The sequence below is a fragment of the Fusarium sambucinum genome, chromosome III (assembly GCF_050947815.1).
Source record: "Fusarium sambucinum isolate potato_lamoka chromosome III, whole genome shotgun sequence".
Classification (NCBI taxonomy): Eukaryota; Fungi; Ascomycota; class Sordariomycetes; order Hypocreales; family Nectriaceae; genus Fusarium; species Fusarium sambucinum.
Window position 1 is genome coordinate 4238345 of NC_139292.1, and position 16488 is coordinate 4254832.

At 47.3% G+C, this 16488-nt stretch overlaps 9 protein-coding genes across 9 annotated transcripts; 7 read left to right on the plus strand and 2 right to left on the minus strand.

The window, feature by feature from the left end:
- Positions 1-143: 143 nt before the first annotated feature.
- FSST1_011595 (uncharacterized protein) lies at positions 144-1794 on the plus strand (the record flags this gene model as incomplete). Its single annotated transcript, XM_083223740.1, has 2 exons — positions 144-238; positions 297-1794. The coding sequence occupies 2 exons, from the start codon at positions 144-146 to the stop codon at positions 1792-1794; spliced, it is 1593 nt and encodes a 530-aa protein (XP_083081291.1).
- A 682-nt stretch (positions 1795-2476) lies between these two features.
- Positions 2477-3113, plus strand: FSST1_011596 (guanylate kinase; the record flags this gene model as incomplete). The annotated part of the gene is made up of 2 exons (XM_083234744.1): positions 2477-2703; positions 2759-3113. The coding sequence occupies 2 exons, from the start codon at positions 2477-2479 to the stop codon at positions 3111-3113; spliced, it is 582 nt and encodes a 193-aa protein (XP_083081292.1).
- Positions 3114-3720: 607 nt separating this feature from the next.
- Positions 3721-4922, minus strand: FSST1_011597 (uncharacterized protein; the record flags this gene model as incomplete). The annotated part of the gene is made up of 2 exons (XM_083223741.1): positions 3721-4635; positions 4695-4922. The coding sequence occupies 2 exons, from the start codon at positions 4920-4922 to the stop codon at positions 3721-3723; spliced, it is 1143 nt and encodes a 380-aa protein (XP_083081293.1).
- An 886-nt stretch (positions 4923-5808) lies between these two features.
- FSST1_011598 (uncharacterized protein) lies at positions 5809-6452 on the plus strand (the record flags this gene model as incomplete). Its single annotated transcript, XM_083234745.1, has 2 exons — positions 5809-5919; positions 5976-6452. The coding sequence occupies 2 exons, from the start codon at positions 5809-5811 to the stop codon at positions 6450-6452; spliced, it is 588 nt and encodes a 195-aa protein (XP_083081294.1).
- Positions 6453-6767: 315 nt separating this feature from the next.
- FSST1_011599 (uncharacterized protein) lies at positions 6768-9052 on the plus strand (the record flags this gene model as incomplete). Its single annotated transcript, XM_083234746.1, has 5 exons — positions 6768-7653; positions 7718-7877; positions 7928-8229; positions 8277-8482; positions 8531-9052. 5 exons carry the CDS (start codon positions 6768-6770, stop codon positions 9050-9052), a joined length of 2076 nt encoding a protein of 691 aa, XP_083081295.1.
- A 273-nt stretch (positions 9053-9325) lies between these two features.
- On the minus strand, positions 9326-9799 carry FSST1_011600 (anthrone oxygenase family protein; the record flags this gene model as incomplete). The annotated part of the gene is made up of 1 exon (XM_083234747.1): positions 9326-9799. The coding sequence occupies one exon, from the start codon at positions 9797-9799 to the stop codon at positions 9326-9328; it is 474 nt and encodes a 157-aa protein (XP_083081296.1).
- An 813-nt stretch (positions 9800-10612) lies between these two features.
- FSST1_011601 (cytochrome P450) lies at positions 10613-12315 on the plus strand (the record flags this gene model as incomplete). Its single annotated transcript, XM_083234748.1, has 2 exons — positions 10613-10827; positions 10893-12315. 2 exons carry the CDS (start codon positions 10613-10615, stop codon positions 12313-12315), a joined length of 1638 nt encoding a protein of 545 aa, XP_083081297.1.
- An 890-nt stretch (positions 12316-13205) lies between these two features.
- Positions 13206-14252, plus strand: FSST1_011602 (uncharacterized protein; the record flags this gene model as incomplete). The annotated part of the gene is made up of 1 exon (XM_083234749.1): positions 13206-14252. The coding sequence occupies one exon, from the start codon at positions 13206-13208 to the stop codon at positions 14250-14252; it is 1047 nt and encodes a 348-aa protein (XP_083081298.1).
- An 852-nt stretch (positions 14253-15104) lies between these two features.
- Positions 15105-16343, plus strand: FSST1_011603 (uncharacterized protein; the record flags this gene model as incomplete). The annotated part of the gene is made up of 1 exon (XM_083234750.1): positions 15105-16343. One exon carries the CDS (start codon positions 15105-15107, stop codon positions 16341-16343), a length of 1239 nt encoding a protein of 412 aa, XP_083081299.1.
- Positions 16344-16488: the final 145 nt, after the last annotated feature.

Sequence of the window (16488 nt, forward strand, 5' to 3'; positions counted from 1 at the left end):
CATACCCGTCCAACCTCCACAAGACTTGGTAGATCTCTGTTTAATTACTCCTACCTCCAACCCTAGGTACGGAGTAGGAGTACCCTTTCAGAGGAAACCTTCCTTTCCATTCGAAGGTTTAATCTTGCTCCTCCACCGTCAACATGACAATGTATTCTTTTGTAGAGTGTCTCGCTGGAGCTCTCCTTTTACTCGGCTGCGTTGTTGTTGCCATTGTCATCATTGGTGTGCGTGCGCTGTAAGTTTTCCATTCACCACACATCTACGTCCAAACTCACCCTGACGCGCGACCCAAGCCTCTGCAACTTTAAGAATCGCCCTGCTCCTCCGCTGTCCTCTCAGCTTGGCCAGAATGCGCCGCACGTCACAATTATTCGGCCCGTAAAGGGCGTAGAACCTAGACTGTACGACTGTATCGCTGCGTCCTTTCGACAGGACTACCCACAGGACAAGTTCTCGATCCGCCTCTGCCTCGAAGATGATACCGATCCCGCGTACCCTATCCTCCAGAAGGTCATCGACGATTTTCCCACAATCGATGCGCGTATCATGCTCGAGAAGGAAGACCATGTACTAAGCGAAACTGTCAACATGGGTCCCAACCCCAAGATCCGTAATCTCAGTCGAGCGTACCGAGAGGCCAAGGGTGACATTGTATGGATTATTGACTGCAATATCTGGATGGCAAAGGGAGTTTTGGGACGTATGGTCGACAAGCTCATGGGTTACAGGGTCGGCGGCGCTGCAAAACCCTACAAATTTGTCCACCAGCTTCCCATTGTTGTGGACTTGATGGACTTTTCCACGCCACTAGTGGCAGAAGGCCAGTCTCTTTTGGATGCTTCATCGGAGGAAGACCACCATACTGGTGATTTGGACGCCGAGGAATTTCCCAAAATCATGTCTCAGGGCGGTGGGCGCATCGATGAGATGTTTATGACAACTTCGCATGCCAAGTTCTACTGCGCCATCAACACCCTTCGTGCAGCGCCATGCGCTGTTGGCAAAAGCAACATGTTCCGCAAATCACAGCTTGATCAAGCGACGGATGCCATCTTGAACCCAAAACTAGATCAAAACAAAAACCTTCCAACAGGTGTTGATTATTTCTCGCACAATATCTGCGAAGATCATTTGATCGGCGATGCGCTATGGACGACTGATTTCCCCGGGTATAGAAGCCACGGACTTGTCTGGGGTGATATTGCCGTCCAACCAGTATCAGGCATGTCTGTCAAGGCCTACACAGCACGACGATCTCGCTGGCTCAGGGCTAGGAAGTACACAGTCCTTTCGGCAACAATCCTTGAACCGTTCACGGAGTGCTTTCTGTTCGCTACCTACATTTCCTTTGCGATGACAACTATCCCATTCTTCAGCCACATCTGCGGCATTCCTAAAACTTGGAACACCATGTCAATTGCCTGGTTTGCGATAACTACTCTGTGGATGCTTATAGACTATATCGGTTACTTACGTCTGCATTCCGGTGTCACCATGGAGGTTGACGAACACACCCCTTATTTTGCCAAGGGCTTCAAAAACACAGGCGGAATCAAGAGCCGCCCGTTTCTGGAATTCTTGGCTGCTTGGATCGGACGCGAGGGTCTTGCCTTTCCTGTCTGGGCTTATGCAGTTATTTTTGGCAACACGGTCAACTGGCGCGGACGACTATTCTACATTCACTGGGACACCACAGTCGACGCTGTTGAGCCTCGAGATGAACGAATTCGCGAAGTGAGGACACCTGAGCTTGAAAGAGGACATTCGTACAACAAGCATCGCGTGGATTGATGAGGCGTGGGAGCTGATATTACGACATGTATGAGGTGGGCGTATTTAGGTTAATGAGGATGAAGCAGAATATGGATAATACCCCGGGCTTGAGGCAACGGGTGACGTGTTACGACAGCTTATGGCATGAAGTCGGAATGATATATAGAATAGTCGATACATATACTAATGGTTAAACAAACATGCTTGATTTCTTGAATTGTTTTGCGTCCTTTAAGTAGCCCAGACACCCAATCTGTGAACTACTGCAGTCTGCAATTTGAGTTACATGAAACACGACACTTTATGTACTCAATCTATTGGCACGCTTTATCAACTCAATGAACAACTCAATGAACAACTCAATGAACAACCCAATGAACAACTCAATGAACAACTCAATGAACTACTCAACAGGGAACAACATCATCGTCTTCACCCCCAGGCATTATCCTACAGCCATCACATGCCAGCACGTGATTGGACGAATTCCCCCACTGTGCGCGCCAGCTCCAGCATTAGATTAGAACCCCGCCATTGTTAAGCATTTTCCTACGATGCGGTGGTTTTTGGGTATTGCGAAGCGCAACTCAAACCTTTCTTTCAAGCAAATCCCAGCCTTTCAAGTCTCAAAGTAAGTCTCCGCAGCTCAATTTCCAAATAAGCAGTTCTCATCTCTCGCCTCTCTAGACGCTCCTTCACAATGGCTTCTCCTTCGGACCGTCGACCCATCGTTATCTCGGGACCTAGCGGTGTCGGAAAGGGCACGCTGATCAACATGCTCTTCAACCGTCACCCCGATCAGTTTACTCTGTCCGTGTCGCATACTACCCGTAACCCTCGTGAGGGCGAGAGTGATGGTGTCCACTATCACTTTGTCACCAAGGATGCTTTCCGGGACTTGATCGCCAAGGATGGCTTCGTTGAGCAGTACGTTCATCAATCGCATGCAGACTTGCGCATACACTAACAACTCGATTCGCAGCGCCCAATTCGGTAGCAACCTTTACGGAACGAGCAAGGCGACCATCGAGGAGCAAACAGCCAAGGGCAAAGTCGTCGTCCTTGACATCGAAATGGAGGGTGTCAAGCAAGTCAAGGCCTCCACCATTGACGCCCGCTACGTCTTCGTCTCCCCCCCTGACACCGAGGAGCTTGAGAAGAGACTCCGAGGCCGTGGTACAGAGACCGAGGAGAGCATTCAACAGCGTCTTACCCGTGCGCAGGACGAGCTTGCCTGGGCGCGATCAGCCGAGTTTGATAAGATCCTCGTCAATGACGATTTAGAGAAGACATACCAGGAGCTGGACGCTTTTGTATACACTGAGAAGAGCGATTGAATCTGGAGACGACTGATTGGAGGTGTCTTCTTTTAGAGGAGTTTGGTAAAAGTAAAATTATAAACGAAGCATGATAGACCTACAATGATCAATGATTATACCCACTATAGCGATGCCACGACATTGATGCGTCAGATCAGGCAAGGCAGTGTACCTATCTATACGCTTAACTTCTCTTCTATATGATGACAAAGTCAGGTTGACAGACAGCGGAGCATCTTGTCTTTTTGCACAGCAGAAATTGGCCGTTGACGCATGAACGGTTCCACTATTTATTGTCTTGAACGACGAGTCTCCCTGTTAGTTCACAGTCTTACTGTATGGTACCTAGGCAGCCAAGACGGCTATCGACTGTCATGATTTTGAAAGAAAATTGACTGCGAAGGCAAGACTTGATCGTAAAAAAACTCTGTTGCTATTCAGTAACATCAATGATGGACAGGCCTTGCGTCTGTATTAGGGCTCTAAGAGAATGTGATCTCTTGGCCTGGGGGCATAAGAATACATTATCTAAAAGCCAACCTAAGATGACATCAAGTAGCCTCTTTGTATCGTCTCTCATGGTCTCGATGACCCGGTACTCACTTCTCGGGGCACGACTCTACCTCTAGTTTCCCATGCCATACGTCCTGCGATACCGCTGACTGAGTTCAATATACAAGTTGACACGAGCGCTGCTCCCCATCTTACTGACAGTTGCACGGATTTCAACTTGAGCAATCTTATTCAGTAAACGATCACTCTCAGTTCTTAGGACTGACTTACAGAACTCAGGACGAGCGATGTGTGCCTTTTGGTTAGGGAGTCTAACAGCGTCTTGGAAGCTACGTGCCAGGAGATGGGCAGTTTCGTCGGGCTCGGTGGCGATCTGTCGGGTGAAGCTGGTGTTTGGGGTTCTCAGATAGCGGACAAAGTAGCCGAAGAGAGTATGATTGTTCGCCAATCGCTGGACAACTAGCCTGGATGCTTCGTCCTCTTCATCTTGCCCTTGCCTGAGTAGCCCGGATTCCTCGGACGACAGGGAGGATGAATTGCTTTCGCCCGATTGTTCAGGGACACCCTCTTCAATCTGGTAGTCTGGTTGAGAAAGTATCTCCAAGTTCTGCTCTTCAGATCCTTCTAGAGACGTAGTGCGTGCACTAGCTACGGACAGAGGTATAGGGGCAGATTTAGTAGGAGTCTCCTCAGGAAGAGTCATCCCGACGTTGGCCGATGGTTTGTCAGATGACTTGGGGTCACGCTCTTTGACAACTTGATCTGGAGATCCGAACCGGATCTCGAAGTGAGCAACTTTGGTCGTTCGGGGGATGATAATCTTAGCAGGTGAGGGCTCCGCCTCCAGTTTCTCGACTTTAACACTAGGTACTTTGGGCGTATTCAGGCTCTTTGAGAAGCTCGCTTTAGGGCTTTCGATAGTAGATGGTCTGGACTCGTATGACATGCTGATAATCTCGGTAATCTTCGAGACCCGATGGGATAGCGTGGCGATGTCGTCCAGAATCAGACGATGCCCAGCCTCCAGCTAGACATTTCTTAGCGTGTGTTATGCCGACATACCTAGATTACAAAAAAAGGACTCACATTTTCAAGCTTTGATATGAGTGTGAGGTACTTGGCATCTTGGCTGTTCTCATCTACAGGCCACCCGGGCCCGCTCGGGATAGGGGCTGGACGTTGAGGGCGACCAGTCGTGCCAGTCGTGCCAGTCGTGCCAGTCGTGCCAGAAGTACCAGTGTTGGTGGCGGGATTTTGAAAAATAGTCCCTTGTTCCAGAGTAGGAGTAGGAGGATCCGCGAATCTGTCGTCCATCCTGCCGGTCGGTAACTTGAGAAGTGGCGATGTTCCGAATGTAGAATGGGAAAGCCGTGGATAAGCTGGGTGTCTTGGATGAGAAAAATGCTGTGTTGAAAGAAGAGGAAACAATGTATTTGTAGTTGAAGAATGAGCTGGAAATAATGATTGAGTGATGGCATTGCTGATGCCTGCCCCATATTGAATTTGCAGGTGTCACTGTCACACACGGTTTGTCACTGCCGGAATCACTGTACCAGCTGGCAAACAGCATACATACCTGCATGTTGCCTAGCAGCCTAGGTACTATTGAAGTACCTAGGAAAGAAATGTTTAGCCATATACCTAATATCGATACCCTTTGCCATTTCCTATTGGATTCCTTTATAGTGACTTTCCTGGATCTTGCAAGTGTTGTTAGTGTCGGCAACTGTTCCAAGGGTGGTTAGTGTTTGATATATAGTCCTGTTAACCTATGTTTGCAGTTTTGATTTAAATATTTGTTAAGAAGCAGAAACCTGTTCCAAATGCGTTCATACGGGTTGAGATAATATCATCAAGGTAGCTTTATATCATGATGCTTCAAAATGCCAAGGATAGTACTGTTTTGTTTGTAGACATGGTTAGCTTATGCCAAGAAAAGGTGAGTCAATCCGGAACTACCTTATTCATAGTAGACTACGGAGTACGAGAAACATCCAATATGAAGACATCATTTCTCTGTGGAGTACAATGCATGTTGGTATGTCATCGGGATTTCGGTGTTGTGGTGTCCCCACAAGATACGAAGGTCCAGCCGAATTATGCAGATAGCTAAGCCATATATAACAAACTTGCTGACCCATCACGTTTCTATGCTTTTTTGCTGTTTACAAACACCAACATATCAACAACGCAATTCAACATGACGACAAAAGTTTGGAGCCGAAACACACAAACCAGTGCTGCTCTGGAGAAAGTCCAAGAAGCCATTCGAAACCCTACAGCAACATTAATTCCAAAGCCGCCTTCTGACGTAAGCGACTCCCTTGTATCATGAGACAATGAATGACTGATGATAATGCTTCACAGCTTGATGAGATCAAGGCTGATAGCGATTCATTCACTTTGGCTTCATTCACCACAGAGGATGCTTTCGACCTTGGCAATCTTCTATACGCCCGCCTCTACCCTTTCGCTCTTGAGGGCAAGCCAACAGTGATTTCAATTGCTCTCGCAAACACTTCTCAGGTTGTCTTTCAAACTGTGACTGGACCTGGTACAGTGCCTGACAACGAGCAATGGGTCCGCCGCAAGAGAAACACAGTCCTCAGATTCGGTTGCAGCACCTGGTTTATGCACAACAAACTCAAAGGCGATGAGGCTGCCTTTGCTGAAAAGTATGCTATCGCCGACTTCAACAAGGGCGACTACGCTATCCACGGTGGAGCTATTCCTATTCATGTTCGTGGCGTTGAGGGAATTGTAGCTGTTGTCGTTGTGAGCGGGCTGAAGCAGGATGAGGATCATGGAGTTATTGCAGACGTCATCAAGAATAACTGGAACTAGGTACTAATAATAAATCATCTCCATGAAGTAATAATGTGTACATCGATTTGAAACCGGATCACTCCATTTCCTATCCCCTGCCAGTACGTGCAGGGAATTAGTAGTCGGCATTCCCGAAACGGGTCGTCCGCGATATGTATATGCACCAAAAGGATTAAGGTTTATGCAGCTAATGAAAGCGAAATTTGACCTAATTAACTCCCAAGTTTAACCAAACCAAAATCCATGCATCCATGCCATGCAGCTGATGAAGGCTGAAATTCGGTATCTAATTTTAACTATATTCATTGGGCTTCTTTGTTAACGACGAAAACGATGAACGCGACAAAATGGAGAATCTCAAAGGCTTGCCAAGAATGTCGCGCCAAGAAGATCAAATGCAATGGCGAGACGCCCTGCCAGAACTGCCGAATGAGAAATCTCAGTTGCGTCTATCGCGAAAAGGCCCGTAATCGGACGCGAAAGGTCAAACCGCGAACTGCCGCCTATGAGACAATCATGTCTCACGATGCCATGGAAAGCACTTCACTAGAAGCATCCGACGAGGGGACAGTCCCGCCTACGCCGAGCGCTGATGATGCTTCTATCGGACCATCTGGCTCAGTAATGGACAGTGAGCGCAGTACCGGCATAACTCACAACGCCGTTGCTGCAACACATCGCGCATCCCCGTCATGTTTCCTCCAGCTTTATTATGGACCTTCATCCAATTTCGCTCTCCTCAATTCTATCTACCACCAAATAGCAGGAACATCTCCGAACGATCCTTCGTCGCGCTCTGGTATTGTCGAGGAGGGTGGTCCAGGTCTAGACCTTTTCAGCCACCGAAGATTGTTCTTTGGGGATTTGGCAGATAACCAACGACCATCATTACTCCCCGATGACGGCTCAGCCCTACTTATTGATCCCGAGACAGCCCATCGGTTACTCGAGAGATATCTTTTGACCTACTGGCATGGCCTGCCCGTCATGAGTAAAGACGATTATCGTCGTCGTTTAGACGCGTTGTTTCAGCCGCCGGGAATCTTTGATTATGATGCGCCCGAGACAATCATTATTATGCTTGCAGTTGGCCTAGGGGCCTCTATGACGGGTGAAGAAGCCATTGCAGAATTTATTTTCCAAAAAACAAAGCAGGGCGCCGCGAAATTGGACGAAGTTGTCAACATGCAAGTCGTCCAAATACACCTTTTGATGATAAGTCACCCTTCCCCAAACCCTGGGTTCAGTTAAGCTTACAACCGCAAACGCCCATTTTCAATCAGAGAGAGCAAGACCAAACTCAAGTTTCTTGCATGTTGGCACTGCCTGTAGAAAGGCTGTAGCTGCTGGCCTACACAAAGATGGGTGCATGCGCCCTGGATATACAGAGGATGACACAAATCAAAGAAGCATCACCTTTTGGAGTGTATTCTTTTGGGAAACGTAAGCTCAATATCAGCAGCATAATCTAGGCAATATCTGACGATACACAGATGGCAATGTCTTGTTCTCGGTCGTCATAGCTCGATTCCTGACCCTGGCCCAGTCATTCCGTTGCCGAAAGATCAAAAACTACTTAGATCCTTGGTTACGTTATCACGCATCATGGATAAGTGTGTCAAGCGTATATACAGTCCACGGCATGACTCGTTATTGCCTGTGTGGAATGCAGCTGTCGAGATTCGTCGTGAATTACATCAGTTTGCAGAGCAGCAACTCAAGGATATGAAGTTTGGCCTCGTTGGCGATCCTAGCACTGGAGAGCTTGGCGTGTGTCAAGCTATGGTGTCAACCAGTAAGTCATTTTGGATGTTGGTTGACTTTGTGGCTGACCCGAAGTAGTGTACCATCACACCCTACTACTGACATTCCGCCCATTCCTGATATTAAGGGCCAAGCTCAACCGTGATCGAGCGTCTGCTACATCTGCCGATAAGTTGCAATTACCTCCACCTTGGCTCGACAGCGCCTGCGAATACTGTTTAGAAGCGGCGAGAAACTCAGTTGGATTCCTGACAGGCTCTTGTGCCACAAACATTCTTTGCCGTGTATGTTTACTCCTTCTGATTAGTTGTGACCGGACTAACAAAGTGCAGGACATTAAATACCATGGCTTCTTTATAGAGGGAGCTTGCTACGCTTTGGCTTTTGACATGCTCCAGGAGAAGAAAACCGCACATCGCAACTTGCCCTGGATTCATTCAGGTCTTAGATGCTTACGTTCTATGATGGGATCAGCCGGAATCAACGCAGGCCAACTGCCAATTACGATTGCCTCAATCGAGCAGATGGTTCGCTCTGCCGGCTTTGAAATGAAAGACCCCGTCAACCAGACCCAGCAGTATCAGCAACAACTTCCAAGGTCGACACTCCCCGGCTCGCCGGCTCCTACTAATGTGGCAGGCATGGGGAGCGAGCCAGCATTTACCTTTCCTTCTATGCCATTTGGCTTCGACACGACGGGTCAGCTGAATGGTGCATCACCGGCGGGTGCTAGACCAGAAGATATGGCAGATTTTACAGCTGCTGATGTTGGTTGGGATATTGATTTCGGGTCAATGAACATGGATGCGTTCTTGTCTCTTGATTCGGCAGAGGCTTTCAATTTTGCGCCTTGACCGAATGCGTATGATTGACCGACGAGGTTAAAATCGCAGTGAAGACTCGGGGAGGTTGTCCTCTTTGAGGTGTGCTGACGAATTTAATAGGGTGAGATTACATGATTGCCACGGACGTAATTTGACTACAGGTACAGGACATGGAGTATTGGACATTTGCTTTATACCAGCATTTGAGAGCTAAATATGGCTCCCAATCATAATGTTTTTGAATAAAGTGTTTCACATAGATGATGATAATAATCAACACGTTTTATGAGAATCCGGCTGTCCTTACTCGCTCTGAAGAGCCAAAACAGCAGTCAGGCCTCCAGTCAAGGCCAAAAGTCCCCTAACAATGTTCATCCATCGCCACTTCTTCAGCAAATCCACAACTTCCTCTTGACTCGCCTTCTCCTGTTCGACACTACTAGCCGCAATGTCGTTGAGGCGATTGTTGGTAGCCATCATCCCAAGTCCAGTCCACGGTAGCTGAGACAGCGTGGTTACAGCTGCAACAGTCCAGAGCGTACGTTGAGCGGGAACGAGATAGGCAACGATGCCTGACGACGCACCCGAGAATATGGCGAGGGGAACAAGGGTCAGAGCACCGCGAGTGTAGAAGTCTTTGAAGAAGAGCGTGTTGATAGATGTAGGTTGATTGTACAGGAAAGGAACGGTGAGGTGTGAGGAACCGAGATTCACACCGGCCAGGACAAGGCTTGACGTCAGGCCGAAGACTTGGAATGTGCGTACAGTAGAGTCCATAATGAATTGATTATATGAATATTTCTGTAAAGGTGAGAATTGTTTGATGACGATGATAAGTGAGGATAGAGACGTCAAGTGAGGAGGGAGACGTCAAGTGAGGAGGTAGACACCCAAAGTTTGTTAGTTATTGGTTAGTATGAGACATGTGAAGATAAGATACCTCGTTAGACGCATGTGGCTTTTCTCAAGCTCTTCATCAAGACAGATAGACATATTCCAGCCATTGTTCGTGTTGATGATGTTTGCATGTTTAGATGTTTGCTGCAATATGGACAGGGCCAGGTTGATAACTCTGTTTTGTATAATACGCCAACTATCTACTGTATTGTATTGTATGTATGCATCTGTTTGTCATGATGTGAGACTGAAAATGACTGAAACATGGGTAGACTCGTATTCGTGTTTATACTCTCCGTTATCCAAGGACCACAGCACTAGGACTCCTCAGATATCACACGCTATTTACTGTCTATCTATTTGGTCTTATATGTGTGTTTCTGGAGTATTTGTTTAAATCATCCTAGAGCACATTTGATAGTAACAGCAGAAATCAGGTGATCATTGGGACGCGCTCAGAACCTGGGGTGACGATCATGACGCCAAAGGATCGCTTCTCATCACGCTAAAATGACAGTACGTACATAACTCGTCTGGTATTTGTAGGGATATTACGTCTTCCGGGAGCCAATCATGTAAATTGCAATCCAATTAATCTCGCCAGAGAAAAGACAAAGCTGACATCTTCTTTTCCCACCTTTCAACCCAACAGTTTCTATCCCAGCCTTGTTGCCCAGGGATTGTGATTCTACGATGGATCTGTCTTCACTTTACCAGAATGTTTCGGCGACTTTCGTGTCTTTGTCCCTTGTCTATAAAATTCTTTTTGCAATTGTTATTATTCTTGTTCTGAATAAAGCCTACGGTGGCCGAAACAAGGGGTATAAGAATTTACCAGCCTATGCACCAATTGAACTTGCTATTGCCAGTTATATCCTCAGTGGAGATGGCATTAGCCGACGAATCTTGTAATGGACACTTATTCTCAATGCTTACTCTCTCATCATTCGCGCCTGCTAATCCAGACAAACAGTTCAGCTGTAAGCCGCTACGGAGGCTCGCTCTTTGGTATCACTTCAGGGCATCAGATTGTGGCCGATCTTCCAGGCATAGAGCGTCTCTTGACGCAGTCTCACCACATTTTCGACTCCACGCCAGCCCAGTATTCACTCTGTACGCTTGTTTTTGGAAGTACTGATTCTCCTCAGTTGAGGGAAAAGTTACATACTTCTCTGAAAGATCTTGTCCCTCCTCTGGAAAGAACCTTTCTCAACGATGCTGCATCTACTGCTGCTGTTGAGAGATCTAGTGTTGCTGAGCGCGGTGCATCACTCATTACCTTCTCCTCTGACCCACAACATATGGCACGCTGGGAACTATCAGCAGGAATAAAGGTTCTACAGTCGGAGCAATCAGGTGTTCCAGGAAAAGTCGAAGCGAACTTGCAAAGCTTGACCCGTGACTTTGGGGCCTGCATGTCCATCCCTCTCATCTACGGCCAAGATCTTCTCGACCGCCATCCACAACTCCTCGACGACTTTTGGGCTTTTGATAATGAGCTGTTTCCTCTGCTTATGGTTGGAATTCCCAAATGGGCTCCCTTTAAAATGATGCAGGATGGTCTCAAAGCGAGAGCTAGAATTATCGATAGTCTGGAGGGTGTTTATAAACGTGTTGAGCAAGAACGACGAGGAGAACCGATTGATTTTGGCGCCGATATCTCAGATGTCAGCACAATGCTGCGCGAACGAAACAAGGTTTATAACCGAGATGGTTGGACCCTTCAAGAGCGTGCTGCTGCTGATCTCGGTACTTTCTGGGGCCTGAATGCCAATACTCAGCCTGTCTTGTTCTGGGTTTTACTTTACGCTTATTCTACTCCTGGATTGCTTGAGCGAATCAGACAAGAGATTTCGCCTTATGTCACTCTATCTGGAGGGGAGCGACCAGAAATTACTTCTATGGATTTTCAGAGTCTGTTCAGAAACTGTCCTCTCTTCAAAGCTTGTATTTTTGAGACGTATCGCCTAGTCAATGAGCCAACATCGATCCGCCACGTGTCTCAATCAGTCAGTGTCAACGATGGCAATCTTCAGCACAACCTGAACGAAGGCACATACATCTCTGTGCCCCTGGCTCTCAGGAACAAGGATCCTGACCTGTACCAAGACCCAGACTCTTTTATCCCTGATCGGTTCCTCGACACGGACCCCGAGTCAGGAAAGTCGACAGCCCGATATGGAAAGTTGAAGCCGTGGGGTGTCGGCGTTGCCATGTGTAAGGGACGTACATTCGCAGAGAAGGAGATCATCTCTTTGGGTTCGGCTGTCGTGAGTCTTTGGAACATTGCTCCGGTTGGTGGAAACTGGAAGTTACCTGCCATGATTCCCGGGACTGGAGTCAAGAAGCCAGTTAACGACATACGTGTCGTTATGCAGAGAAGAGTAGTAGTATAAGTTTCGGGAAAGTTTAATGTGTTGTTCTCAGTATTGGTTTATGACTGAAGTATGTAAGCTTTGCTCAGTCTTACGAAAAGTGGAAAGGCTAAAAGCAGAACATTTTAGACATAAAACATTTGAAGTGACTCGCTCCTTTACATGCTCAAAGACGCCTCGACAGTGTTGTCTGGTCCTTTTCTCAAACTTTGCCAATAGATGTAGCAGAGCCTCAATATAAAGTCAAAGTTGCTGCACTATTGAGTTCATTGGCGCACCCCAATAGAAAGTTTAGCTTTTAGGAGCAATACATATATAAGAAGCCGCGTAATTACCTCTTCGTTTATACATTGCGGCATGTATTTTACCTACGTTAAGCAAGTAACTAACTTAATGTGAGTTGGTACAGGCTTCAGGCAGGCGAGTGTCAACCTTAACATAATAACCATGGATAGAATGTAAGTTAATTAGTGCCAAGGGGACATTTTTGATCAAAGCCTATTCTTCTCGTCTATAAAAGAAGACGCCGTCCCCTGTTCTTCTCAAACTAGACCATCTTTCTTACAAACCACGTTTCGGTAAAGCTCATTATCTGATTTCTTCAGTCTTCGTACCTAGCCATCTTTTACTGCTAGACATCATATCAAACCTCTATCATCGACACCTTGCTCAAGATTCTATCACGAGCTGCACAGCCATCAACTACCAGTCATTTGGCAACAAGTCATTCAGGCTATCGACCTTCTCCTTGAGTTCCTGCCACAAGCCATACAACTAGTTATTCAGCCACAAGTCATTCAGGATATCGACTTTTTTCTCGCTCCTATCCCGAGCTATACGGTCATCATCACCTACAAGTCATTCAGATTATCAGCTTCTTTCCCAAGCTCCTGTGGCAAGCTACACAAAATATGCCTACGACAACAGCCAACACGGGTTCCAGGATGGAATGGGACGAGTTTCTAAAGCTTTATGCCAAAAGCAACCGTGGCTCTCTTACAACAACACCTGGTCAAAGCACCCTTACATACATCTTCTCTCCTCAGGATATTAGAGACACAATCAGGGCTCCTCGTTCTCCCAAGAGTCGCCAACCAAGCCCTTCTGGTCAATATGTAATGCCAAGTCCTGTATACGACTATGCACCTTCAACCGGATCTTCCTGTTCTGGAGTCTTGAGCCCCTTTTATTCAACCTCACCTCCTTCTCCGTCTTCCTTTTCAAATTCGTCCTGGCGTACAGAAAGTCAGCACTACACTCCATCACCTTCACCCTATTCTTCTCGTCCTTCTTCGCCTCCTTTTACAGCTTTGTCCTGGGGTACCAGTCAAGGGAGCTATGGCCATTCTTCACCTCCTTCGTCCTGGGGTAACAGTCAAGGGAGCTATGGCCATTCTTCACCTCCTTCGTCCTTTGGTACCAGTCAAGAAAGCTATGGTCATTCTTCACCCCCAACCAGGCTCCTCAGAAACACACACAAAAGAGTATATCAAAAACGTGCCAAGGTTCAGGGGGGTGAGGTGTATCTGCCTCTGGGGCCCCAGACCCGACTCCTCTCGAAGATCCAAACTCTCTTGGAGCATGCCTGTTTCACTTATGCTGAGAAGTGTCTTCCAAAACTACTCGAAGAAAACGGTTGGGACTGCCCAGAAGCCGGAGAACTCAACGTGTGGATGCATCACTTGTCGATACACGATTCAAAGCTGCATTCTTGGGCTAGCGTGATGCATTCAGTAAAAAATATTCGTCACGATGCTGTACACCGCAACAGAGTGGAAATTAGTCGTCTGGCAATATATCTGGACCATGCTGTGGATCTTTGCACGGTTCTTGGAGACCAAGAAGACTTGAATAAAGTCAAAGCAATTCGGGACGAGACAAAGGCCCAGATTGCCCCACTTCAAGCTGCTGTACTCGAGGCCGGAAAAAGCATGGCGAAGTTCTGTGAGGGTCGCTAAAAAGTTATCTGATTAATGTTGAGAGAGAAAGGAAGATTTGTGGCGTTATTTGTCGGGGTTTTTTGTTACATATTAACTGTTACCCATTACAATTACGAGGGGTTGGTAATATTTTAAAACAAGTGTTGTTCTCAGTTTACATACATAAATGGCTAGCTGATAAAAACAATATCAACTATTACGACGCTAAGATCTTTACCAAAGTGCATTCACTCACTCAGTACGTATGAAAATAAGTATCGTGAAACTTTAGGGTAGCCGTGTTTTATGGATTAATATGAAACCAGAGTAACGAGAGTCGTTGATCATTGAGTTAGCAACAATCAACGCCACTACTAAGTGTAGAAAGGTCTAGAACCAAGACAACGGGATTGAACTTGGTATTGTCAATTAATAGTGACATAACATGGGGACGGCTAAACCCGTCAAAACGTTGAAAGCTCTCCCCTGATCTTCAAAGGAACTACAACAAGGATTTGATCTCATCTCGATTTTGCTAGCGTTGACTTTTTAAGAATAAAAGACGGTGGTTGGACAATTCAAGGGAAAAGCCAATTCTGGAATGTCTCCCCCCGCAGTGTGCGCATATGAGCGTCATTGACGTCACATTCCGGAGCTTTGTTCCAGAGCTGAGCTTCCATTGAGCTCTACTATTAGCTACTGTCATTTTGTTTCCATCGTGATGATACGTGACCGTGTAAATACGTCATTCCTAAGGTATTTTATTAGCTAACCGCAAACATTATTTACTTTGCTCCCGAGTATTTCTTTTCCCCTCCCTATAATAATCATCTTCTCTCCTCTACTCTCCTCAACCATCTAATCTAATTCACACTCACACAATCCGACAAAATGCTTCCTGCTCGTCCTCTCATCCGATCAAGCGTGCCTCGTGCCGCACGAGCAGCTCGCGCTCCTCGTCGCCAAGTTCGCTTCCAGTCCACATCCTCCACCTCATCATCATCATCGAGCAGCGTGCATCTCGCATCCGGTATTGCTGGTGGTTTCGTCGGCTCAGCTCTCTTCTTCGGTATCTACTCTTACACACCTGCTGGACGCGCTGTTTCAAGTGTGAACAAGGTCGCCCTCGAGGCTCAAAAGAAGTATGATGCCGCCGCCAAGAAGCTCCAAGAAAAGACACCCGATGCCGACCAGGCCGTCAACTACATCAAGGAGTACGCCTACTCATACGTCGGCTGGGTTCCTGGTGGCCGGGCCTACGTCGATGCTGCTTTCCAGGACTGGGAGAAGGTCCGCGAGAACAACAAGGACGAGGCTGACAAGCTTGTCAAGGATGCCTACAAGCAATTCCAGGACTTGTCCAAGTCCGGCCTCAGCATGGAAACTGCTTCCAAGGCTTTCGATGTCATCGCTGATCTCGGAAAGAAGGTCGCTAACCTCGCCGGTGACGCCATCAGCGACATTATTGACAACCACCCTCAAGTCAAGGAGAAGCTTGGCGGCAACGTTGACCAGCTGAAGGAGCTCGGCGACACGTATGGCCCCGAGGCCAAGAAGCAGGTTGACGAGACCTGGAAGCAGGTCAAAGACATCTTTGCTGGTGGCTTTAGTGCCAGCACCATATCCAAGGCTCGCAAGCTCATTGAGGAGAAGGTCGAGGAGATCAAGAAGCTCGGCGACAAGGCCTGGAAGAAGGGTCTGGAGGAGGCCAAGCCCTACCTTGACAAGAACCCCAAGGTCAAGGAGCTCATCGAGAAGAACGCCGATGCTCTGAAGCAGGGCAACGCCGCCGAGCTCTTCAAGCGCGCCAAGTCCGCTGTCGACTCTGGTGACTTAGGCGATCTGGAGAAGTACGTCAAGGACGCCACAGAGAAGACCAAGTCCAAGGGCAATGAGCTCACCGGCGGCTGGGTTGACATTGAGAAGTACATCAAGGAGATCCCCAACGGTGGAGAGGTTATGGAGAAGCTCCAGCAGCTGAGCGAGGTTGCTGACAAGCACAAGGAGGAGGGCGAGAAGCTCTTCAAGGAGACCATCGATGAGCTGCGACAGGTGTTGGAGAAAAAGTCCGAAAAGGCCCAGGAGATTGCTGGCGAGGCCAAGAAGGATGCTAAGAAGGAGGCCAAATAAAGGCACAGAATTGTTCTTTAGTCTATGAATTCCCTAATGATATCCTAATACTTGATCAAAAGTTGATCAACTACAAAGATTCCACCTAGCCAAACGTGAAGAATTCAACTTAGTCGTGAACACTCTATACAATGTACTATAGACA